The sequence below is a fragment of the Nematostella vectensis genome, chromosome 1 (genome assembly GCF_932526225.1).
Source record: "Nematostella vectensis chromosome 1, jaNemVect1.1, whole genome shotgun sequence".
NCBI classification, from domain to species: Eukaryota; Metazoa; Cnidaria; class Anthozoa; order Actiniaria; family Edwardsiidae; genus Nematostella; species Nematostella vectensis.
The window spans coordinates 4,563,071-4,590,143 of NC_064034.1; the positions used below are offsets into that span (position 1 = coordinate 4,563,071).

The window sequence follows — 27,073 nt, forward strand, 5'->3', positions numbered from 1 at the left end:
GTAATTCGAGTGTGAATGCGAAGTTTCGAGTGTGAAGCGTTTTTGCTGATCACGTGTGTAAGGCGCATAGAGAATTATGGGTTTGGTTGTTTTCATCACGTGTGTAGGGCGCACATAGAATTAATGGGTTTGGTCCTTGGTAGGGCGCATAGAGGATTGTGGGTTTGGTTGTTTTCATCACGTGTGTAGGGCGCATAGAGGATTATGGGTTTGGTTGTTATAATCACGTGCGTAAGGCACATCGAGGATTATGGGTTTGGTTGTTGTCATCACGTGTGTTTTTGGGATTGAAATACAGTAACATAGTTCACGTTTGTTAACAGACTCCGACTTTCCGCGCACAAAACTTATCATCTTGATTTTTTAGTGACTGGTGCCCGACAGGAAGCCATTTACCCAACAGCAGCACAGAACTACAGCGAAAGCATATAGATCAGGTAGGACAAAGGCGGATGGCTGTGTGTCTATTAAAGGCTTACATGTCAATCAAACTCTTTACAGGCTGTTACCACAGTAACGGTCGAGTGCAAAGGGGAGGTGCTTCTTGAGGAGCTTGACACGTGGTTGCAGGTGAGAAGGGCGTTTTAGCTGATGCATCCATCATCCAGGAGCGTAGCCAGGGGTGACCCAAGCCCCCCTCCTCCCCCCCCCCCCCCCCCACACACACACACATTTGGGTCCAATAAATCTATTGCTCTTTAGTCGTTACGTATCAGTTGGAAACGAATGTTTTTGAGAAATCACTTTGGTCCTCCCCCCCCCCCCCCCCCCCTCAGGAAAGATCATGGCTATGCCTCTGTCATCGTTGGCGGTGATTGGTTCCAGAATTCAATCAGAGATCGACTCGAACAACGACGTGTTTGGCGGGGGTGTATGAGTGGGTGGTTTACTTATACTATATACAGAACCTGAAATTTGGGAAAGCCGCTTTTGAATGCTTTAAATCATTTGAAATAACAATTTATAAGGAAGATGGGGGGAGAGCGGGGACGGCTGAAAAGTTTGAACTCGTGATTGTAATCAAGGATCATAAAAATCCCACCTGTAGGCTTTAGAAGCTGTTTTCGGCGCCTCTCATGGTTAATCGTTGTCACTCGAATCCAAGATGGCGGCCACAAACTACGATTTCGGGATTCCGAGGGTTTTTCTCGCCGAAAACAGCATCTAAAGCCTCAGGTAGGCTAGGATCATAAGCTGGAAGGGGGGGACACTTTGAGTTACAGTGCAACCTCGTTTTTGCGATACTCGACAATTACTGTATAACAATCACAAGAGAAATAAACTCTTTTAACAATTTCTCGACATAACCATGTACTTTTTCAACTCTTTGCCAAATCGCCATTTATTCAGATAAGGGCTTTTTCGATCTAATATTTAAATGTCCCTATTTTCATAAAATGTTTCTTGTCCTGATAGGAATTATTGTGGGAAAAATCATTTGTGGGTAGAGACGGAAAACCGATGGAAATTCTACGATTCAAGGTACGTCAGAATGTAATCTGACAACGATAAAATACATCTTGACTCATTTCAGAACATATATTACGCAAAATTCAGAAGCAAGCAATGATGGTCCCTTTCTTTTCCTTCCCCTTCCATCCCGATGCTACATGAAATTTAGAGCGTGCTTTAGATTCGGTGCATATGAAAAAAAAATTAAAGGCATCGAGGCCAGTTGCGCGACTTTTATTGATAATGCAAGACATGAAACTACTCCGAGCTCAGAGCTCATGCACAATTAGCTGGTTTCCGACCGTACGATCGTAGCTGATCGCAAAGTGGTTTCCATATGATTGCACGAGATCGCAGGATGAGTTTTAATATAGGCTGGTTTCCATATTACCGTACTCTAGCCGTACTCTAGCTACCGTACGTAGCTAATTTGACCGTACGATCGTAACCGATCGCAAAGTGGTTTCCATATGATCGCACTCGATCGCAGAATGAGTTCCAATATAGGCTGGTTTCCATATTATCGCACTCGATCGCAGGTGGTCGGATACGATTACATGGAAACTCACCCTGCGACCATTTGCGACCATGCATCTGCCATGCCTGCAGAATAGAAAAATCAGTCTAAACTGTAGGTATTTTGTATACCTCTTATTTTCTGCCATGGATAAAAAAACAAGCTGTCGTCAACAACTTCAAAATGGACAGCACTTCTATATTCGAGACAGAAACCTACACTGAAATATATACTGTCTGTCAATATTCCACACAACAGACATGACGGAAAAACCCTGAACATGCGCACTTCGAAGAGATGGAGATAGAAGATACAGTGACCATCAGTTCCTTGTATTTCGGAATGAAATAATACAAATAACGTGAGGTCGAAATGCACATACCCAGATTTTGGCGTTTTAAGATAATTTTTTCCTTGATCATCCTTGCGCTATGTATGAGCTAAGCTCTTTTCGTCGAAAAGCTCAAATTTCAATGACACCGAACAAAAAAATCGCATCAATTAAAAAAAAGTCGCATTTCATATTTCGTTTGATATTACTCACTAAGTACTTAGGGGAATTTTCTGCCTTATTTGATGTGAAATGAGCTTATTGGAAACGTCAAGTCATGTTTTTCCGTCATGTCGCATGTTTAGTGTTTTTCCGTACAACATGGTTGAACGTAATTCTTCAATTTGAAATCGGCCTTCGTTTTTTAGGATTATTGAGTAATGTATTGGGTTTCACATTTACTTTCCCACAATGGAAATTTGCAGTTCTGGATACGGCGTTAATTTCCCATGTGGTCTTGCATAACGTGACACGCCCCTCGTGCCAAGAGAAAGCTCCGAAAGAGCCGCGACCCATCGCTAGCAGCTCGACCCTACATCCCGATAAATAAGCGTTGATAAATCACCCTTTAACTGATTAACCGCCGTTAGCAAAAGTAGGTTTCTTATGGGTCACCGCTTTTGTTGCGTGGTTTTAACTGGTTTTGATAGCCGCAAAGCGATAAAGAACCTTATTCGCCGTTTCGCATACACTGACATTATTTATCATTACCTTAATAAATAAGCTCAAGATTCCGCATACAAGGAGTTTCTCTGACCAAAAGCTTAATTCAAATTTTAAAGAAATTTAAAAGATATTGAAATTTAGATATTAGCGAGCAAAGTTGGCTTAATTTCTGACCATAGCTCGACTTCTCCTCAAAAGCGAGGAGAATTCATACTTTGAACATTTAAAAATTGCACTTCAAGCCTCATATCTCGAAGACGAATCCATTAGAAAAAACACTTTTTGATATGTTGGTTTACATAACATAAGAAACGTCTATGCACATATTCAAGCTTACTGAAGTTAACCAGACCTTATTTCGGGAAAACTTGCCATTTCTTTGCTCTGTCTTATATTATCGAAACACGATTACACGAAATCGTCGGTCTTCTTTTTATATATATTTTTACCTTTGGTAAAATCTATTATTGTTGATAACACATTAACGTTATTTGAACAAAATATAACAGCTTTCATGAACGCTCTTTGCTATTATTCGTTCACTGACCAGGCTCGTACGACACGCGTCCCCTATTCAATTCGGAGCAGCCTTTCTCACACCTTCCCCGGGCAACGTCTAATCTCTAATAAATAAATAAATCCCATTGAGCTTTTTTGGCATTTTTTTGTTGTTGTTCCGCAAATCCGACGAACGAATTTAACATTTTAGCATTTCTTTTAGCAAAACCTCAAACGTATTTTAATTTGCGCTAAAATCTCGCGATATCGATTCACAAGCCATTACTTAGATGTCAATGTTAAATATTGCCATTTTTCCAGGTGGTGTACGCCCCCTGGCGTCGAGTGAATCTAGCGGAGAAACTTTGGCTTAGCAACGACAGGTTTGCTCTGGAGTCCTTTTGTAATTGGATACGCCTCTTTTTGGGCTACTCTTTTCGGCTACGTGTATTCGGTGAACCGAGGAGACGGAAAACTCTTGATTTACATCGCTAACAACGAACAACGGGTTCGATCGAATTTACTCTACTATATCAGTCGAGTAACGTGCTCTAAGCTAGTGGACTTAGCTTTAAAGAATGTCGATCAACTACTCCTTTTTTGTTATTTACATTAGAAAATACTAGCGTCAAAACTGCCTGTAGTATAGAAATTCTGCCAAAATTGAGATGGTTTTTACGAGTGGCATTTCAGTCCGCGTTGCTAGGCCGGGGCAATTTCTTTCTGAGGGGCTGACCGTGCGGTCCAATTGTTATTAAGCAGGCCGTTAAAGAACTCCTTTGTCAGTAATCGAGACGTTTTTTTGTAATGATTATTATGTAACTGTGACGTTATCGTACTACAGACGGTTTTTGCATAGGTGCCATTGTTTTTCATTTTCTTTGGAAAACTTTCCTTTCGGACTTTCAAAACTTTCAGGTGTTTCTCGGAACATCTTACTTATTTTTCATGACTACGCTTTTCTCTACTACTTACCATAATTGATACTTTCTTCCACTGTTATTATACAATACCTTTTAATAACTACGCAACGCCTGTATTTCATGGCCTATATTTTGATATCTTTATTTGGATAGCACACGTCTTGAAGTTGACCCGATAATTGTTTGCTAATTCATGCAAATTTTTATGCTTATTGCAGCTCTAAAAGTCACCATGCTGGAATCATAAGCTATTTTGCGATCCCTGTACCATTTTTCGCCTATTTTAATTAATTGAGCATGACGCATTCTCCTCTTTTGTCGCTACAGCTACAAGAAAAAAGAAGGTCTATAAGATAAATTATGTCACTTTTATTAAGTTGTTTAATTACTGTTTTGGCAAACAGGTCTCTTAATTTGTAATGAGGTCAATTTGCATCTTTTTTATGTGTATCCTATCGCTTCGCGTTGTCGCTAATTTGTATATTCTCAAACATTCTTTTGTAATGATGAAAGCACCTCTGTTAAAAACTCTAAAAACGATATAGATCATTTAACTTACCTTTCCAAAACAATACATCTCGTTTGTTTTTCTTTGTTTCGCTTATCAAAGGTTTTGTTATCGGTAACATGCCGTGCCGACCACGTAGCTTTATCTTTTTTGTTCTTTTTTTTTTAGGTAATCTCGTTTATTAGTAGAATGCTTTAGATGGGTAAGCCTCGTGTTGTTATGGCGAAATAACAAGTTCTTTTCCATAATCTTGGTAAGCCCCTAGGGCATATTTCCCCGCTCTCCTTTCATTTGAGTCAACACTCGATCCAGCACATGGAGACCGCTTTAGTCTAGTTGTGCTCATTTCAGCCATTCGAATAAGACGGATACAAAAGGGCGATAAAAATGTCTATAAACAATGATTGCTTAAAACAAACATCGTTGCCTGAGGACAGAAAATCGAGGTGGACTTAACAAAGACAACTCGCTGTGCCCTGTTTGAGTGAAGAAAAATAGACTTGTGCTATTATGCCAGCGCAATTTGGAAAGAAATTCAGACCCTAAGTAGAGTTTTATAGTACTGTCTAAAAACTTTTTCCTCTTTTAAAGTTCTTGATTTTTTTTCCGACCATCTGTTACAGATAGCCGCTTTCACTGTTCATGTTGAAACTGCTATCTTAAACTTGTTGTCAATATTGTTATTATTTGTTTTAGTGTTCGTTTTAACTCGCTCATCTCCAGTGAACCATTAGATTAAAGTTTTTACAGCGCTGTCGGTAATGCTCTTGTTTATATCTAACATAGCGGGCGGCGGCAGGTGTTGTTTTTATTCACAGTTCGATATTTACTGGTCAAGTTCTGTCCTAATAACGCCAAATCTAAGAGCTAAAAGGCTTTTTGTGCCTACTTTGTTTCAATTCGATTTGTGCTTACGTCTCTTTAGTCTGGTAATAATTTAATCGTTTCGCTATGGTGGTCTAGATGCCGTACGTGTATCCCTTAGATTACGCTAAAAAGAAATCTTTTGTTTGAGGTAAAATACACCAGCTGTGGCTGAAACTTCCCCCAAATCAAGCTTAGCCTTATAAAACTTTACTTTTTAAAGTAGATAAGACTTTGCTTAATCATTTTCTTGTTTAATGCTGGCTTGCACAGTGACTTTTCTACTTTTCTAAACTGAAATGAAGGGCTCATAATTAATGTATCCCTATAATTGGTTTTGTAGTTTGCACGTGTCACCGACCAATCAGGGAAGATAGAAAGGCGATAGGGGGGTTCTCGTAGCACGGTTTTACACCTTGCCTTGTAGTCACTATAGCTTATTCCATCCAATTTCACACCTTAGAAAGATCCGGTGCATTTTACATGAGCCAATAGGCGCATCCTTGGACCTGTAGTTTGTGAACTAGTGCACTTCTGGGCTGGGCTTTGTTGCCTTTTCAATAGCGCCACCTTATCCATCAATAGTGTCTCCTGTTAATTGTTATTGGTCAAGAGGAGTTTATAACGTGTGACAACCGCTGTGTGGCCAGTTCACTGAAACAGACAGGGAGAACAGGCCACTTCGTCAGTCATTTTAATCCGTTTAAGTGAAGTCTGGGGTGTTCTTAAAAATGGGCGAGACATCTACTAAAACCAAACTTGACAGCGGAGAGGGCTTCCAGAAAACACAGGAGGGTTTGACTAATGAGAAAAGAAGGAAGTCGCGACACAGCCGGAAGGACGGCAAACCGCCCTACTCGTACATTGCTCTCATAGCAATGGCGATAGTTGAGGCCCCGGACAAGAGGCGTACACTCAGTGAAATTGTTGAGTTCATAAAGCGGCGGTTTAGCTATTACCGAGGCGACTGCCCGATCAAGGGATGGCAGAATTCCATCAGACATAACCTCTCGCTGAATGACTGTTTCATTAAGACATGGAGAGACCCCACAAACCCCAGCAAGGGGCATCTATGGACATTGCACCCCAACAGCGTGGATATGTTTGAAGGTGGGAGCTTCATGAGGAGAAAAACTCGCTTCAAGAGAAACCACCAAAGACAGGATACTACGCAAAGTGGACGAGTAGAGACCGCAGTAAAGAGAGAACCCCGGGAACCCAGCCCTATTTCATTGCCGGAGTCAAGCTATGCGGATAGAACTCCGGTGGCGTTTAGTCACAGTATATCGCCTTACAATCCCAGGCTACCTATTGTTCACCCGACTCTCCTCGCGCCAAGGCCTATCAGGGTTTCGCCCGCGATGCCAACTTTTATTACAGTAGACAGGTCGTACTCTTATCGGAACACTTCTCTGTGCTCGCCAGAGTTTACCCCAAGAATGGCTTTGGAGAGTTTTCGATGGCATCCGTACGGAGGTCGTCCTTTTCAAGCGAGTGCGATGGAGCCGTCGCCGACGCGTTGTTTTCAGTGTACAGGGTGTAGCTGCGACATTTGCTGAGTGTAAAATATCGGGCAAATCGGTTAAATTTAATTTTCTAACACAGACACATACAAACCAAGTTAACGGTTGGCCAATTGACCGACCTTCACATGAAAAGGTTTGAAAACTAACAATTGCGTAGCAAAGGACTATAAAAACAATGCACCGAAAATGGATATTACTTATAATGGTACTAGACACCAAAGATGGGGCTATATAGTAGTACAAGGCATCCTGTTGCAATAAATCCATCGTTGCTATAAAAATTGAGTGAAAGCGAGAAGCACAATAAGAAGACCAACTTGAACTGCCACTTGGCCCCCGAGGCGAAAAGTTATAAAAACAATCTGACGTCTAAAAACACCGGCACAAACACTAAGATAACTAGAGGTTTAGATAGTGTAGTCAAGAATTGTAACAAGATATAATGTCAAAAGAAGAGTTTTTGGTTTGTTAGTCAAAAACCGACAATTCTTGTATTACTCGAGTACCCTTTAGAGTTTTTCTTTTCGGTGACAAAGTACTCGACCAATGTTTATTTTTCTTGTTCTAAGTGAAGTGCGAAGTATTAAGTCCTTAATAAAGTGACCCCTAGCACGTTGAGCTTAACTCTCTCTAGTGTTTGTTTAATATTTTTTTAAAGAGGCAAAGTCGCACTAGTCGCCCCCTGCGCAGATTGTACTCCCGTTATTTTTTGTCCAAGTTTTATTGCGATTCGGTAGATATTTAATATAAAAACAATAGTCTACAACACTTCTGGGTTTGATTACTTTTCTTTTCTTCAAGTGGTTTTGTGTGCTTTTCATTGAAGTTCACCGCATGATAGACAAAAAAGATTTAGATCTTTGCCGTTCGTTTCATCGCAAGTGAATTCCTCTTTGTTAACGGGAATTTTTTTGGTTTTCACACACACAAAAACGTACATATTGTTTTCTCCTAAGAAATTTAGTTTTCCCCTTCCCCACAAATTTCTAATTGAACTTAGTCTAAATTCTTTCATTCTGTCGAACCCCAACTTTTCTTCAATAACATTGAACTTGACTAATTTTTTTTTTTAAGTGAAGTTTCGTCCCACACCAAATCGGATAGCTGATATTTTCGTGTCGCGCCCTGCAAAGTTTGTCGCCCGCTACTTGTTTTTGGTAGTGGCTAAACTAAAAGTCAACTGGGAGACTTGTCGCACGCTACATGTCGTGTTCGAAATGACTCCTAGTTTACTCAGGCTTTAAGCCGTTGTGAAATATGCTATGTAAACTCACGAAATATGGAACTTTATGTCAAGTTTGACCATGAGGACGCTTAATATAATTTTTCTTACAACCATTTTGTGTCGCAAAATCATGTTAACTTTTCACTCTCTTTTATATTTAGCTGCTCTATTCTAGTTAGTGCCTTTTGCGGTGAGATACAGGAGTAAGAAAATTTCCTAGGGTTACTAGTAATTTTGTTTGTTGTGTAAAGCCTTTATTGCTGTGTTAATAATTAATGTTTTATTTTGGACTGACGCGAGGGAATAATAACGATGTTATTAAATGAAAAGTACCTGCTCGATACATTATCCCTATCAAGATTAGAAATTAATGGGAGACTTTTGCCATTTTTCAAGACCAGCAACTCATTAACCTTAAGGGACGGAATGTGACATAAAGAACTAAGATTGCAGATTGGTTGAGATTGGTTGGAGATTTTTTGTATGTTTTTTTTTCACGCAGAGTTGAAGTGTTAGTAGTGAATTAGCAAATCAATATCCCTGCTTGTTTGACTAATTACCTAGACCCAGACCGTGAAACTGCGGTGTAATTGCTTTTGAATTTCTTTGCATATTTGAAAAATCGTAATGTGAGAAAATACCCGCTGTATCATTTTACGTAAAAAAAAGAAAATTAAGAGTATAAGTAAAAATTAGGAGTGTTAGTGATGGCTACGTTGTTTTAGAGAAAAACTTCGTTTTTTAATTGACCTCTATATTATACCAGTTTTAGTGTGCTCACCCACTGTTGTTTAAAAGCAACATTTCGTTTTTACCAGTTTTCGTGTCCAAGTAACCAATGCAAATGCGATCTATTTTATTTTACTTAAAGTTTTTTTTTTGACAGCAAAAAAAAAACAGTTTGCTAGTTTCGAATTAAACAGTTTGTTCGGTTTGTATTAACTGTAAAGCTCTTCTCTACGCTGCCACGGTTTTGGGACTTATTGTGTTAAGGACCATCTGGATAAAGGTTTGTTTTAGGGAATCGTAACGCCCCCAGTACACCAAAATACCAAAAAAAAACCCTTCTTTATTTGTGTTAACCGGTTTTTTCACCGAGATGCAGTTTTGTCGTTGATTCGGTCCTCTGTTATATTTCGTGCCCTGTCTACGTTGTTGATATTTTCTAACTTTCTTTTAATTTGTTTCCATGTTCAGCCGTATGGCCGCGACTGCGTTTGTTTTGTGTTGTAATCCCTTGTTCAAACAATACTTACTTGAACTTGGGAACTCTTTGTTCCGTCGGCTCTAAAGAAAGCTTTTAGTATTTATTAATAGTATTATGAATCCTTTTATGACAACGAAGGACCTCTCTTTCGTTAAACTTGAACAGTCTTTGAACACGGAACTATAGATGACACCGGACATTTAAAAAAAAAAAAAACCTCGAGGCTTTGTAAGAGAGATGCTAGTATGAGATCGTTAAGTAAATGTTTTTAAAACACTATTTTGTGAATTTTGTCAGTTTTTGTATATGTCTCAAATTTAGAATGTCGATATGATATGATATGATTGTGGTCTAATTTAGACTGTTTAAAAGACGGCAAACCTTATATCCTCTTTCAAGTTTCTTTAAAATCAACAAACAGTTAGATATCCGGGAAAACAAACCTTTATTTTCTTTAACTTCTTTGTATAAGTGACAGGTAAAGTTGCTAACGATAGTAAGGTGGAATTTTGTCCAGCTCCTTTTCAGTAAGGAAAACAGGTACATGCTGGAGGAATGGATGGCTTATTGTCTCTTTGTCAAAGCTTACCGGTAAATTAGTAACCAGAAACGAGCGAGTATCATGTTTACAAATCCTTTAACTAATTTGTTAAGTTCTTGACGTTGTTCTTCCTAATTACCCGGTTACTGCCATCTTTGTTTCTCTAAAATACTGTGATAGTTTTCCAAGCAGTACTAAGTTTTATGACGATAATGCTTTTCTTTAAAAAACACGATTGCTAGCCTTTGCTATTTCATAAAAATTCGTTACTAAGACATATTACGTTCAATGGAGGAAATTTTTTCTTCTAAGAGTTGGATAGAGTAAGTGAATAGCCCGCATGCATGGTTTCCCATGGACCACCCGCTCCGGGTTAGAAAAATATTTCTGTTAATGAAGGGCCTTTCACAATGCGTTAGCTACCAGCGCACTGACCTCTTTCTCTCGTCATTTGAAAGTCTATCTCGCACACCGTGGGTTAGAGTGATAACTGGTCTGCGCATTATTCAAAACAGTCGATTAATAGAGATGTCATTTTCCTAACAATGTGTCTCAGGGTGATAGACCTGGTAAGACCATGGTAATTTCCCACAGCGCCTTCTCACGTGTATTTCAAACAAAAGGCCAAGGCCTTATCGATGCTCTCAGTAATTGTTATAGCGGACATTTGATTAAAGGCGATAATACGTTATATCTCTATCTCGCATACTTTAATGCCGTTTTGCCTTTTTTTGCTACTGTGCAATGCACTTCATCTCAAAGTTAATCTATTATTTTGGCCATACAAAAGAAATCCATTAAAACTGCGTCATTAACGAGAAAAACATACGAAAATACATTTGGAAAAAAAATGGGAGATGGGAGCTACCAACCGCACGTACTATATGACGGTGAATGAAATAAGGTTAAACCGTAAACAAGAAAGACGGTTTTCGTTCTTGCACAGCGAGTTCTATGAACCCGCCATTTCAGCAGATTAGATTGGGGGAGACGATACTTGCCATCTTGAAAAACCTACCCCAGTCCCTAACGTTTTTCAATGTCGCACCTTACATGATGCTTCATGTTTTTATTAGTTTAGTCACCCAAATATATCATAGCGCGCGACCAATTCTTTAACTGCGATACAAATTGCTTCTAGGGTAGTTGGGTACCATTTACCCATGCGCGTACACAGGGGTGGGGGGGGGGGGGGGTGGGGGGCTATTCCAAAAAATGGGCTATTCCTTATTAAGAGATGGTCATATACTTTTTTCCATATGATACCTACATACATACATACTTTTTATTTGGTCCTTATACAGATTGTGTACATGGGATGAGTTCCAAATAAAATTAAGATAGTTTCAAATGCGATGAAGGACTACAACGTTAATGTGCTTCGTAACGCAGTGATTTTGCCAATAAATTTTGCTATTATTTTTTGAAGTTATGTAGGTGGATTAATGAGGAGGAGGAAGAGGTCATTTCCTGACATTCGATTAACATTAATGTTTGTTGCCATTTGTATGAAAAGTTCGGCTCTTTCATCACAAAATTTGGGGCATCTTGTCAGGAAATGAACCTCATCGGTAGCGCCCCTCCTCCCCCCTCCCCTTCGCAAATCCTAAGGACGCGCCTGTTTACGTCACTGTTACATGTTGTTCGGGATGGCTAAGCTAGGAAACATGTCGTTACATTTATTTTAGTTTAGAGTTTTTTTAATGGCTGTTTAAGGCGGGAAAACCTGTGCCTGCGATTATCCGGAACATCACGGTGTACAATCGAAATTGCTTCAGACATTAAGGGATTTCTAATCTCGTCTCATAAATATCGAATTCAGAGTTATATTAGTTTAGCTCTAACATATTCCCTTATGACCTACACGATCTTGTAGCCAGTCTTGTTGAGTAATTCCATATAGTGATGGCTATCATAGACATTCACATATCTACATACAGCCAAGTCGAGTAACAAGTATCAATGCTCCTGTACCATTGTTCTGCTATCATATTTCTACATTCTACCTCAGCTGTCAGAGGTGATTTATATTCAATTTGCTCGTCATTTAGCCGGTACCCGTAGAGGAAGAGAGACCGCATGGCCCGTTCACTCACTTCACTGTTGGTGATAATGGGATTTGGATACCACAAAAAAGGTCTTTTCCATACTGAAGAGTCACAAGTCGTTGAGCTTTTGGATACGAAACAAAACCCATATGAATGTCGGGCAAACCAGCATTATCAATGCGATTTTTTGTTGTCGGGTGCAAACACAAGGACTTGATGGCATTGCACATGTAGCCAACTGCTAAGTGGGTGATTATTATTTACAAATTATATATATCAAGGAAACGTTAACACTCGAATGTCGTGAGAAATCAACAAAGGGTCACAGGGGAAAGTTCCATTAAAAGGATTAACCTTACCGCTAAGGACTATGGGAAGGATCATTTAGCGCACCACAAAGGACTATAAAAAGGTTTAACTTGACTGCTAAGGACTATGGGAAGGATAAGTGTTGACGTGAACAGAACGACTCTCCTTTAGAGAAGATTACTAAACACTAAACTCGATAGATATACTAGCTGGAAGAACAAGGTTATTGTTTTTCGTAATTTTTAATTCCATCATCATTGTATCGTGCAAGGCAACTTTTGTGCAACATAGAAAGGTTGTTCATCTCTTTGTCTACTACATTATTACAAGTATAACAAGTTCAAGTATGTACAAGTGTGTAGCTAGATATGCAACAGAGCGGTTTCCATTTGACCTTGTCTTTATACCATTTTTTTGTTTTGTCTGAATATAACAATTTTTCAATCTAACATTTTTCACTTGGAAAAATGGCAAAGGTGGAGCTTTTATTAAATATCTTGAAATTGGTTATTGCATGAAAGCAATAATTATCGATACACTATATTAGAAAGTGATTATAATTTTGATCCTATCTCTAAATGATATTGTTTTATATTAGTTTGTTTAAGATGGGCTGGTCTAGGTTAAATAGCCAAAGCTCAATGAAGCTTAGTCTCAAGCACTTACTCATATGCGCGTGAGTTAGTTATAGGTTGGCTTGATAGTGTCCTACCCTCAACAAATGTTATCAGTATTAAGTTCGTAATATATACGTGTGTTGTGTTTATACTTCTACACAATCGTAAATCGCGCGCTCTGATTGGTCCAGGGTCCATGTGTTATTAGAGGACACGCCCATTTGGCGTCAGCATGCGCGCGCTCACCGAAACTAGACTGTAACGTAAGAAAACTTTTTTATTGTTGTATAAAACAAATAGATCGGATTTTTTGTCCGTCTGTCCTCTAATAGATGCACAGAATACTTCAAAGCTTGTCATAAACAACGACGTTTTTGTTCCTGGTACCCTGTGACGTCATCTGTGCATCGTTTAGAGGACAGACGCACGCAAAACTAGATCTGTTTGTTGAATATTGTATATAATGGTCTGATAGTGTTCTATCCTTTGCAAATGTAATCAACATTGCTATCATCGCCATCATCACTACCATTATCGTCATCACTACCATCAACACCGCCACCATCAGCATCATGACTATCACCATTAATGCCATCATTATCATCATCACCATCATTCATAACTACCATCACCACATACCATTACCAGACAGCATTATCCCATACCATACCATACAGCATTATCACATACCATTACCATACAGCATCATCACATACCATTACCAGACAGCATTATCCATACTATTATCACATACCATTACCAGACAGCATTATCCCATACTATTATCACATACCATTACCATACAGCATCATCACATACCATTATAACATACCATTACCAGACAGCATCATCACATACCATTATCACATAACATTACGAGACAGCATTATCACATACTATTATCACATAACATTACCAGACACCATTATCACATACCATCACCTTCATCATCACCGCCGCCACCGCCATCACACTTGGACTAGCAAAGCCACCATTAAGTTTGGAATATTTTAATTGTAAAAAAATACACGAATAGCCCTTTCTCGCTACTTTTATGACTCGGTTACCAAGAAATGACACACATAAGCATTTTAGCCTGTCAGATATGTTTTTTTCCACACGACAGATCTAAATAAAGGTCGATGTTCAACTAACCACGGCATAATCGTGGACGATGTTCAACACTTTATGCAATAAGATTACCTTCCATAACATTATTTTATAGTATAACTAAAAATGTATAGCTTTACCGATTATTTATCGATCATTTCAGGCTGTGGTGTCTATTTACGAAGAAAGTCGGCGAGTGATCGTGCAAGCGGTGCATGAGCTGTTTGACAAGACTACGACGACACCGTGGGAGTCGGCGGATTCCCGGATTAACAGACTTGTATTTATTGGTAAGCTAGCAGTGCATAACCTCATACCCTTCTCGACCTCAAACACCTTTTCTACACAACAACGAGAAATAAGTTCTGGAAAAGAAATAAATCCGTACGGGGCTTGTTTAATAAAAAGGTCATTTCCGAAGAATTTTGTTATAGGATGTGTCTATTTTACACTCGTTTTCAGTCACACGTGAACTATGTGTTATTCGTTTCCGAGTCGCAACTGGTTTATGGTGACTGAAGCCATGGCGACTGTTAGACATCCAACCAATAAGAGAGCGCCGAAAAGCATCAGTCATCAAGAAAGCATACAGGATACATACACACATACGCACTAAATCAACAACAACAACAAGAAACAATTCGAACCTCATTCAATTGCTGGCTTTGTGTTTACCGGTATTTTCTCAGTGACAGTAGCTAAGAAGGCGATCCACTTTGATGTTGTTGGTTGTTATCGATCTAAAACTGTGACAGATGCAGAATTGGAAAAAAGTCTTAACTGACGTCCACCAAAACACAGTTGTGACTTGAAAACGAAAGGCACAGGGTGCCCGCGTGACTGGAAACGAGTGTTATAAAACACGTGACAGGTGACCATAGTGGCCATCTTTTCAGTTCTAATTTTGCAGTTTCAGTTTATGCTATATGTAGTGGAAAGCAGACATGCGTACGCTGTGCGTGTAGTTAGAGCTTCAATTACATTCAGCCCAGGTTTATAATTTGCAAAACGTTTTAGCCCCCTAGTCGGGATTAAGGGCGCGTTTTTTTTTTCTCGTGATTCCGGAATGAGAATGATTAGAATAGAAAAAGCGCGCGTCCGTTTATCCAACGTTCCCATTCCGAAATGGAACGAAGGCCATTTCTCCCATTCTGCTACATGTAGCAGAATGAGTCGAATGCTATTATGAACATTCTGTACCAACCATTCCCATACCTGAATGATAGGAAAAAAAACGCGCCCTTAGTTTCATTCCGGGTAAAGACTCCTCGTGTAACCGGCCCCTGAGTAATACTTATTTCAACCCCGCTCTCCCGCCCATAACTCTAGTTTTTTTTCGAACATATTTATCGCACTGAATCTTGAAGGTCTTTTGAAAATACGCCCTCCGATATACAGATATATGCGCATTTTGACATAATTCATGAACAAATGGTTGGTGGTGCTGGTGGAAGGAGGGGGCCCTTTCCTTTCTAGTAATTGATTATATATTTCAATTAATTTCAGGTCGTCACTTGGACCTTGATTTCCTCCAATCTTCCTTTACCAAAATCTTACAGCCAACCGCTAGTTGACGAGACCAGAAAGGTTAGAAAAACGGACTAAAGTCTAGGCTGTTGGCAGTACACAATATTACCGCGTACTGGGTGGAGCGTGTTTTCGCGCGGTGCATGATGGACCTTTCCGAGTTCGCGGGACATGGCGGGAAGCACGGAAATGGAATTTGTTCTTGCCAGACTCTTTTGGTAATCGGTTTGACTAGATTAAATGTATAACAATAATAAGGAAACCTTACAATAATTTCAGGCTAGGTCAGGTCTTTTTATTGATTTTTACAAGTGATTTTTTTATGTTTGATGGACAATATCGTCATTTTTCCATTCCTAGGTTCCTTCAATTTAATCTAGTTCTTGCCATGCAACTGATGAATGGTCGATTCGAATCGCCTCTAGCATGTGTGCCCGTAGTAATCACTCATATATTTTGCTGGAAAAGTGTTATTTTCTTTTGAAAAATATTGTGCTTTTTCTGCCTTCTTCAGAGTGTAATAAATATTTTCATAGACATTGGAATTGTCTTTTCAAAACATTAGGTTTTAAGTTTCCTTGCTTATCATAGTTTGAAAGGAAGAAAAACAGTTTTTTCCAGATAAGACAAAAAAGGGAATTTGAATTTATAACGAATGGACGCCTTTCTTTATTCAAATTATAAAAGTAAAATGCAAGAGTAAGAATGTAAATAGTGCTTTACGAGAACTAGATTTTCTAACAGAATCTGCATTTATTCTTAGGCCTTATTTCTAGAAAATTCCCACTATTTATATTCTACAATTGGAAATCCGTTTTGTCTAAGTAAATTAAATTAAAATTGAAACCTGAAATTGTTTTACCAGCTAAGATATATTGATAATTGAATTTCAAAAAAAGAGGTGGGAAAATAAATGATTTTTTCTTGTTTTGATTTCTATTTATTTTATTTTGATATTTTGAAGGATTCATTTTCAGAGATTCATCTTGAAATAAATATATTTTATCGATCGAAAAACAGCAAAACGAAGGCATCCAGATGTTTTGAGATAAAAACTCCCTAAAAATATATTAGTTTACTTGATAAGTATCGGGAAGCCTAACATTTCTATTATCTGGGCGTGAGAAACATTTTGAATACAAACTATTATTAATAATGGCCAAGTGAGCGCTGTCATAATTGCCATGTTTTTGAGCACTTATGTTTAACTTAATCTATAATTTACACGGGGGGGAAACGGATAAGATCAAGTCAAGAAACTATATAGAGAGCGCCACCGGATTCATGAATTCAACCCCTAGTTTGCTCTCAATGCTTTTCGTCATGTAATTACATGTGTTGACATAGAGTAGAATGGAGGAAAAAGCGGGTTAGGACTATCAATTGTGGTGACTTAGTCTGCCAGCTGAAAATTATGTAGAGCGTTTTACGTTTTAAGGTGAAAATTTACGCGCCGTACTCATTTCCGTTGCCTGACAAAATGGCTTGTTTTTTAAACGGCAAGTTTAATTACTGAAGCACACACAGAGAACACAGGGCTTTACTGATCTATCCCTAAATAATTTAGTGTCAGGAAATGGAGATAATATATGTTGGGATGAAAAGAGTAATTATTTGTACTCGAACTTGTCCGCGCGTATTCAGGCGGTTGCAAATTGTGTACTTTTACCGTTTACGACAAAGTGTGTATAAATACTTTACTTCAAGGCGAATCGTAATAAAAACCGATTGTCTGTAGGTGTTGGACAAATACTTAGACACAGTCCAACTTTATTTCACTTTGAATGCAAGCAAAATGGAAAACAGGATTTGTTTTGGAGTTTGACTTTTGAAGTCCGTGAACCTTTTTATTTTTTTCAACATTTGGAAGTCTTTGTTCGCGTGGGCTCTAGCGACGGAACTGAATTCTCCTTCAATTTTGTAATGAGACGTTTATACCCTTAACCCTCCGTGGGAAGTCTATGATACAATACAACTCCAATAGTATTTTATCAAAGGGTTCGATTTGCGAAGAGCCGTCTACGCGATTAGCGGTCCCCAGGTGAAAAGCCCGAACACAATTCCTACCTATTACTTCCTTTCATTTCAATTAGTATCAGTTAGTACACTATAATCCCAATGAATGTGATCCTCTTTAAACTTTAAACTCCTTTGCGGTCCTTCCAATCGCTGGGAAGAAATTTCTAAAAGCCAATTTATTATTTGAAAAAGAGTTTTGTTTTTATTTTTCCCATTTGCGGTTTTGCGAGATGTCCGTCTTTGCTGTTTGTCATAACAAATTTCTTTTCGGGGCTTTACTAGATTTAATTGTTTCACCTTCCATCCTACTTAATAAATGTTGTTATAATTCACAGAGAGATAAAGATAGAATATGGCACAGTGCTTTGCAGTGTTTAATAATAATATATTGAACTGGAGTGCTCTATAAATATTGAAACACTAGAACAAACAGCTCCTCTCGAATATGTCAAAAACTAAAGTAGCCTCTTTTCCGGATCTTTTTTTAACTCCAAAAATGTGTGTGTCTGAGCTCTATTATCTTTTTTTCTTTCTTCAGAAATAAAATCAAGATTCTTATTTTTGGTATATTGCGAGGATGCCAACGAATCGGTATTAATGTTTATGAATTATACTGCATGTGAGGTGAAATTCGACAATATTACTTTTTACCACCTGTTTAAAACCGCTGAATTGTTGTGACTTGATTTTTTTTCACAAAATTCACCTATATGCCATTTTGGATAATTCTTTTGATTCCTTCCTTAAACTTTTCTGAATGCTGAAACCTTTTTTTTGCTGTCTCTGTTTAAGCAAATTTGCTGTATATCTTTTATTTTATTTTTTTTATTACGGCTTTTCTGTGTTTTTCAATAGAACACTAATTTTCGCGCTGTGTTGAAGTATTTGTTTTCCTAGAATGCTTTAGCAAGACCTTATGTTTTTATAATACTGAAATTGCGAAAACACATCTATCATTTTTGTAAGATAAACTAAAGGTATTCTAGATCTATATTCCATATGTTTGAAACATGACGATCCAAGTTTTCGGATATAGAACCCTACAATTATCTACATGTTTCTACTTAAATAACAATTCCAGTCTCAATTTGTAAAATTAAATGAAAATTAGGAAATCGTGGCTTCGTATTGTGTAAAAAAAAATAATGAAATTTCCAAAGAGTCTAACCCCAATTCTATGATTAATGGTACCTTTTAAGTAATTTCTTTATTTCCAATAATTTAAGTATTTTTTTCTCCGGTCGATGATTTTTAAAGGATATCCCAATTGGTAGTTTGTTTTAAGCGGGACGCTTTCCATACTCATTTTTAAATTTCTATTGATTGAATTAAAGTAGATCCTGTATTTGATACTACCACTGATTACATTATTTTGATTTCATGTAAAAGGTTTGTTATAGGCTTAGCGGAAAGACAGGATCACAACAATGGAAAAAAAAGTCTAGCAAGATCGGGTGATACAATTTTTGCTTTTGAAAGAATTTTAAACCAATAGAAATTCTGAAATTTGGCGGGTTAGCATGTCGATCGTCTCAACTAAAAACACAGTTTCTTTTCGAGCTTGCGGTTCCCAGTGCGACTCCAGATATCTTATCTTCTTCAATAAATTCCTTGTTAATTACGCGAGCTATCCATATCCTCGCATATACCAAGAATCAGATAAAATGCTTTATTTGCATAACTTTTACAACGATACTTTCTTTGTGGGCTTTCTAAAGACCCCGGCCAATTTCGAATGAAAAGTGATACTACGGCGGTTTCTCCATGTCAAGCAAAGTTTATTCAATGTCTTTTTTCGATTTAAATACTTGATGCTATTTCTAGTCGGGAATGTAAGCCATACTGGAATAGCTATTTTCTCAGACTTTGCGTGGTATTTGTAAAGTGTTTTTAGCTCTGTTTCGTGTGATTATTGTAGCTTGCGATCCATCATCGCCGCTAATCGATTGGCGGGAATGAAGATTGATTCTTGCCCGTGTGTCCATGTTTGGCAGGGGTTAAAGTAAGCAGTTAGCACGCATTAAAGCGGGTTTTGTTGAATGATAGAATAACATACTTTTTTCTCGTTTAGCTACCGACTTAGATACACGATCTTAAGAAAACGTTCTGCAAACTGACCATATTTGTTAGCTTTTTTTAAACACCCATCAACCATTACTCTTTCTACCTTCAGATATTTCTACCAAATTCTTAATCCTCTCATGTTATATAATATTTTGAGGGCTCATTTAACAATTATTGGTAAAGTACAAATGAAAATAAAAAATGAGATTTTGTATAGATAGCGAGTGAAAGACTCGCTCTCTAGGACACGAAGTTAGTGACATATCTCTATCAATTAGTCATTTCAGCTGTTTCGTGAGAGAAGCAGAGAACCCTAATTTTTGAATTACCTCAACTAAGATATAGTTAGCCCATAGCCGCTCCAAGGTGCGATTATAATTGACTTTAGTGGAGTCAATATTATACGTCTCGAGTATGCGTAATTGTTTATCGATATAGATCCTTTGAAAATAATTTCTCATAGCTCGTAAATTAGTGTCCTTTTCAGATCTATTTGCAAGGTTAATTTGGTAATGGCGCACGGTGGCATAGAGTATGGAGCTCTAAGCACCCTCACAATACTGTTAATTCAAGTCTCAACATCTTCGCATTGTGTTCAGGCAAAGTTAGTAGCCGCGAAACTATTACGACTAATGCCTCTTGTACTACACAAAACCAGCGCGTTGCAAACTCCAGCCTTTCATTGTCGTTTTACAATATTCTATATAACTGCGGGGTCTTTTAAGCAATTCTCAAGCAATGAAAATAGTCGGTGGATCGTTTTTAGATTAGAAAATGTCGCAAATTAGCGCTACGACCACATAGCTTCCCGGCAAGTTGAGCGGTTTCCTTTTTTTTTTTTTGTCTTTGGGATTTCTAGCGCAAGTTTTAAACAATCCTTTACGAATTTTTTTGCTGATGTTTGTTTATTGGTTGGCTCACCGGACGGTAGTATCTTGTACAAGGAAGAAAATAATCAAATTGTACTGAGTAAAACAAAGGTTGTGCCAGAGCTCCCTTGTATCGCTAACAGAGCCACGCGTAGAACTAATTGCTCCGTTCTGCCGCGCTATAAACTAATTTCCGTCCAACTCGACGGGATGTGAAGCCAGCTACAGAGTATACAAGTGGTCATTATTTCTCCCGGTAAAATGCGCGCTTGAAACGACAAGACGCTGTTTATATTAACGTTGTAAACTGACACGAGTGCGAAGTTGCTAAGAGCGTGAGAATTCGGCGTAATCGCGCGCGCGTGCCAAAATCGCTCGCTGATCATTTTACCCGGCATACTTATGCATAACGCAATAACCTACCTTCGGTTCCTGTTTAAGTTTATCGACCATAGAGAAAGTTTTTATACGGCTTAATTATAAAACACACTGCCGTAATTAGGTAATTATTAGATACGACTATGTCGCATCATGCTTTTTAATGCTAATGCACAAATAAATCTGCGATGCCTCCGGGGTGCGATGGGATGTTGTCGGAGGCGCGCCTTACTAAGTGGGTGGGCCTCCACGGGATTTGACGTATTCAAAGAGCACTATAAAAGTTTGCGGAGAAGTTAAGCTCGTCAGTTAGACACGGATCTGGCAAGGTACACACTCTCCGTGCGAAAAAACGGGATTTTCCACCAAGCCAAAGAGAAAGAACGTGCTGACATGGCGACAGATGATGCAAAGATGTTTAAAATGGAGGAAAATAGTGCTTTGTTAGCGAAACGCGAGATGGGAAGTCCAGAGAGAGTATCTACGGCGGTGATAGAAGACGATGACGAGGACATGCATTGTCGTGCTCTCAGTCCCAAAGAACCTGATCTTGTGAGTAAAAGGCAAGGGACGGCGCTCTCCAAACCACCTTACTCCTACATAGCGCTTATTACAATGGCGATCTTACAGTCACCTCAACGCAAGCTCACCCTCAGTGATATCTGCGAGTTTATCAAGCGAAGGTTTCCGTACTATAGAGAGAAGTTCCCGTCCTGGCAAAACTCAATTAGACACAATCTCTCGTTGAACGACTGCTTCGTCAAGATGCCCCGAGAACCGGGAAATCCTGGTAAAGGAAATTACTGGACTCTAGACCCCGCGAGCGAAGGAATGTTCGACAACGGCAGCTTCTTGAGGCGAAGGAAGCGATTCAAACGACCGAGGCCGCCGGATGGCATGAGCGGCTCATATGGATTACAGTATTACTGGAATTGCGATTCGTTATGTTGGAGAGCTCCGCTGTACGCGACGACGTACCCGATATCTGCGTACGTCCCCTACTTCTCACCACCACACGCCATCCCAAGACCACCGTCACTACACAGAGATCCACCTCCGTCACTACCTCCCCAACTACCGCTCTCCCTTCCTACACTCGCACCCAAGGACAAGGAAAAAGAAAAACCCAAGTTCACCATTGCGAGCATCATGGGTGAGAGCGAAGAGCCAAAAAGACCGAAATCTGCCGAGTCAGAACATTCGCCGATTCACTCACCGACTGAGAGCCGTGTGTTTGGCTGCGGCTCGGCGAGCTCACCGTGCCCTTATGATAGTATAAACGCGTGCCGTGGGTTCTGTGTACAGTGTAACTACGCTGCTGTCAGGTAGCTTTTATGGACACTCAAGCCTAAAACCAGTGAAAATACTCTCTCAGGGCGAACAATTGGAATTCTCCATGAGGACTTTGACTTGACTCAATGACTGACTCGAAGGAGATGTTTATAGTCGTTTCTCTTCCTAATTCCTTTCCTGTGTTTACCAAACTTCGTTACACTTTTCTATTAAGCTCTACTTTTGCCTTTCATTGCTTTCAACTAAACCTTCATCAGCATTAATTGGCCCTCGTTACTCTCAATGATATTGTAAATAGCTGAAACACGAGTTCAATACGAATGACCCTCATCCATGTAGTGCAGGCTTACATCTATTCTATTGTAACTTGTGAACTCTTGAATTGTACATAAAGTGACTTCATTGCGATGTTATTTGTATGTTGTGATTTGTACTCTTGCTGGAAGTCATGATAGGAAAGTGGGGATAGCCATGAATTTTTACATCAATATCACAAGTAAGACTTTTTTTGAGTTGCGCTACCCTCTTAGGAAAAAATAACCGTTTTTTATATTTATCCAAAAGTAATTGTCCACACATCTTTTGTCGCTTTATAATTACCAGATGATTAAAGCTTTTCTAATTCGGCTATATCACTCATTTAAAGGCCTTATTTCTCGTTTATCGGTTTTCTGACAATGTCATTTTTGCCGCAGGTTTTGAACTCACATTAAAGTCACTATTTGTTTGATACGCTGATATAAAGTACGATCTAACTAGCAGTATCATTGTACTGTAGCCAAACAAAATTTTAGATACGATCTCGTTACTTTCAAATCGCATTTCTTTTCTTTGGAATTCAAGAGTCGCGTTCCTTTTTTGTCGCAGTAAAAAATAAAATTGACTTTATTTTTATTATAATAAAATTATGGCATTTCTCTATTTCCCTCGAATATCGGAGGATCGGCGATTATTATTTGCTGATTTATAATAAAAGGGTTTTATTCGTACCTTTGGCTTAAAGCTTTGTAAAGTTTTTAGCTGATATTTCCTGCTTTGTTGTATATAAACATGAGTCCCTAAGGCGCTAAAACAGGACAAAACACGGCTTAGTTTGGCTAAATATCCCAAGATTACCAAGCTATATCACTTCCTTTCTAATTTCGTTATTTCTAAATGATTTAATTTTGCAAAGTGTACTTTTTATTACTAAAATTTTCGCTTTAAACATTTCTCTAAATTAGAACAAGAATAAGGAAAATGTGTTCAAAAGTTAAACTTGTTAACAATTCAGTCATTATTTCTTTATTGTTAATTTTCCCATTGATGTGTGTTTTCTCTTAAACATCCTGCCATAGAATGATTTGAACGTTTGTTTATCGGTAATAATTGCACATCTTCCTTACAACAAACGCTGCTTTCGCGACTTTATACTACAACTAGTGCACCGACTACTTCACAATTAACATAACACACTCCAAGCAACTTATCTAAATTGACTTTTATCAATCGTAAATCATTTGTCTTTCGACATGCTCCTCTTTTCCATCGCTCAATGGAACAAGTGGCGTAACACAAGGGGTGTATCATACGCTATATTACTCTTGGTCCGCTCCTCGAGTTTTCACCATTAATCAATTTAAGATCCGATTCAGTCAAAACGCACGAAAACTCATCATGTTTTTAGGATATTTATTTGCATTCTGCTAAGGTGTAATCTAGATGTTATCGTTCAAAGGCCCCGAAGAGTCAGAACTGCCTCACTGTGACCAAACTAAACACATATTATCCAACGTCACGTACTAATGCGAGACCAAGGGATGGGAAAAACACATGCTTGAAGCTCGCAAAGTTTTTGGAAGAAAGCTCAAATAGACGCGCGCATCAGTTCTAATTAGGTAAAGTTTTGTCCACATCATGAATTAGCGATGGGGATTTCGATACTATCAGGAAATCCGGCGACCCAACTGCTCTGTGTCTTGTGTGTTCTCCAAAGCCCGTTTTGAGGCGACTTTACAATGCATTACACAAATAGTATACAATAACCGCTGGAGTCGTTACCGCTGACGGCAGGGGGCAGCCAATTGCTTATGGTCCGACAATAACTTTACCATGTGCATCTAGAACGCCATTTCTCACGGTCCACCACTAATTCATCCCGACTAGTTATCAAAAACAACCTATACTTTTTATTAATACGTTGGAAAAACCGTTAGCTCTGCGATGGAAGTTCAGATAAGGACTCGGTGATATCCGCGACTGCGCGCTTTTGGCGCGCGTTGTGTGAGAGCAATTTATAGGTTGACCTCTGCTTCTGGGTTGTTGTGTGTTTATTTAGTCGCCTTACGAGGGATCTAGGGAGAGTTAGCTGTGAAGACAAACTATTCTACTGCTGTCGACGGCTCGCAGTTATTACGTTTCCCCCTCTGTGTTGTTTGTGTTGCGTTCTAATGGTCCCGGCTTCCCGTAATTACGTGTTTCTTTTTACGTTTTGTGTGGGTAAACGATCTAGTTCCTTAAAGAAAACATTTATTCTTGTCACAATACAGGATATGGCTAGGCAAGAAAGGCTATACGCCAGCGCTAGTTAAGCCTAATGAAAAGTTTAGCACGAAACGAGAATGTCTTTCGAAAATAAAAACGTCTGTTTTTGTTTCAGTTATTGTCACTGCCGACGTTTTTTTCTGTTTGCTGTCCACTTCATTCTTTGGCGATAATTGTTTCATTATTAACGAAAATGATACTGCTAACAGTTTTGTAACCAAAACCCCATTACAATACTTAGAGTAACCAAACTGTTGTTAGCTGCTTCGGGATTTGTAGCGTATTTTGTGTTGAAATATTTTTAAAGTCTAGAAAAGCCATGAAATTACAAATGCGCCCTGTTTGGCTTTTTCGTTAAATACCCCCCGCCTTTGATTCAAGTGAAGAACAAAGAAGGGAACGTTTACAAAACGGCCTAGTGTTTTTCATGTTTTGCGGCAAAGGTTGACTCGCTACTGTCCCTAACATATCAGCATTGATCCTAATCCATGGCCGCTCATTGTTCTAAAGCGAGTGCCATTGTGTCGGTTTTTTGGCGCGATTATCAAGCACCTGTTTCGCAGACTGGGATTGCACTCGTACCTCTTATCACGCACGCGCGTGCCCATTCATTGCTCTTTCATAGCAATCCACAGTTTTCGACAAGTGCCCAGCGCTTTTATATCCCACATGGACCACAATTCCACTTCAAATGGTATATTTCAGTTGGATTATGTAGTGTTTGTCAGATCTTTTCAAAGATCTAGTTTTGTTTAGTTGTTCAATATGCTGATGAATATGTGTTACATTGCATTGTAGTGAATCTCTCTGTCATGCACAATTAATTGTAATTTTCTTAACAAAGAAAATAAAAGTCTAAAGTGATTGAAATGTTGACTCAAGATGTGGCTGTTTCATGTTATACCAACGATAAGGTTTATGTACCGTTTTCAATTTTTCTCCTGGAGAGGTCCCAGTCTCATTTTGGACAAATTAGTTCGAAGCAGTCAAAGACTGATTGACGGGTGCCATTCACGGCGCACTATGTTGGCTTGCTGGCGCCTGGGGTATAGATGCTATCCACGCTAATCAAGTTTAACAAACTTCGCCATCAGAAAACTGTCTGTTATTCCATTAATTTGTATCATTTGCGCGCGTCATCAGACATTAGTACGCTGATAATAAGTCAGATTTACTGAAAATTGCCCGAGGAAACAATCATTGGTTTAACTAGAAATTGACTTTTGATCTGTGTTCACTAGCCTCACATAACTCTGATTCATTTCAAATGTTCCTTACTTTTATCTTCTTTCGTATTTTTTTACCAAAGCTTTTTAAACACAAATTGTTTCAATTATTTAATTCACTTATATTTTTTTAACTGTCGTTGTAGTCCCTTCTCCATCATTAACTTCTTCACTTCGTGTTCTTGACTCGTTTTGATTTACGACTGCTATGAAGAAAGTAAACATTTCTATATAAAATTACTATATCAGAACGCTGTTGTCGTTTTACCCCATCAATATTTCCGATCAAATTTTACTTTAAAAGAGATCTGGCGATAATGCTGGATACAGAATCACTCGTATCTACTTAAACTTAACGGCAAAGACAGTATTTGTGCCGAAGGGAGCTACAAGATAAGATATCTTTGTTCGGCTGAGAAGGTTAGAGCTTTCATGTGCTCGTGTAATTAGACAGCGTATCCTGCCGTTGGCACCGCGCAGTCTTAGCGTACTCGCCCCAGGCCAAGCTTTGGGGATTTCCCCCCGACTTAGCACTGCGACAATCACGCGGCTTTTATTATTAAGATCCTTTCGTGATGATAGGCCATAATGAAGTTTGGTTTGGAATTTGATCATTTACTTTATTTTTTTTAGATATTTCAGAGCTCAGTTTTAGCATTTAACCCGAGATGAAAAAAAAAAAATAGGAAGAAAAATAAGAGCATCTTTTTCGAGAACCGGCGAAGTTTGGGGCCCCAAATTACGGTAATTTTCCCAATTTCTAGCTCACTCAACAGCAATTAATAGGGTATGAAGAGAGAAGTAAAAATCGAAACCTGATACTTTTGTTTCC

The 27,073-nt window shown here is 38.7% G+C and overlaps 3 protein-coding genes across 4 annotated transcripts in view; all 3 read left to right on the plus strand.

Moving 5' to 3' along the window:
• The window catches only part of LOC5517139 (COBW domain-containing protein 2), a 32,735-nt gene extending 11,112 nt beyond the window's left edge, over window positions 1-21,623 (plus strand). Inside the window, exons 9-13 of one of the 2 annotated variants that reach the window (XM_032387164.2) lie at window positions 368-437; window positions 502-570; window positions 1,417-1,482; window positions 14,506-14,632; window positions 15,849-21,623. In XM_032387164.2, the coding sequence (XP_032243055.2) occupies window positions 368-437; window positions 502-570; window positions 1,417-1,482; window positions 14,506-14,632; window positions 15,849-15,916 (400 nt within the window). In that variant the 3' untranslated portion in view covers window positions 15,917-21,623. The remainder of the gene's footprint in view (window positions 1-367; window positions 438-501; window positions 571-1,416; window positions 1,483-14,505; window positions 14,633-15,848) is intronic. The other variant, XM_032387165.2, reaches the window with a different exon arrangement.
• Window positions 6,124-7,914, plus strand: LOC5517194 (forkhead box protein D3-B). The gene has a single exon (XM_032387167.2). The coding sequence runs from the start codon at window positions 6,491-6,493 to the stop codon at window positions 7,316-7,318; it is 828 nt and encodes a 275-aa protein (XP_032243058.2). The 5' UTR covers window positions 6,124-6,490; the 3' UTR covers window positions 7,319-7,914.
• Window positions 21,582-22,900, plus strand: LOC116621169 (forkhead box protein D3). Its single transcript, XM_048724319.1, has one exon. It carries the CDS (start codon window positions 21,593-21,595, stop codon window positions 22,526-22,528), a length of 936 nt encoding a protein of 311 aa, XP_048580276.1. The 5' UTR covers window positions 21,582-21,592; the 3' UTR covers window positions 22,529-22,900.
• The last annotated feature ends 4,173 nt before the right edge of the window (window positions 22,901-27,073 follow it).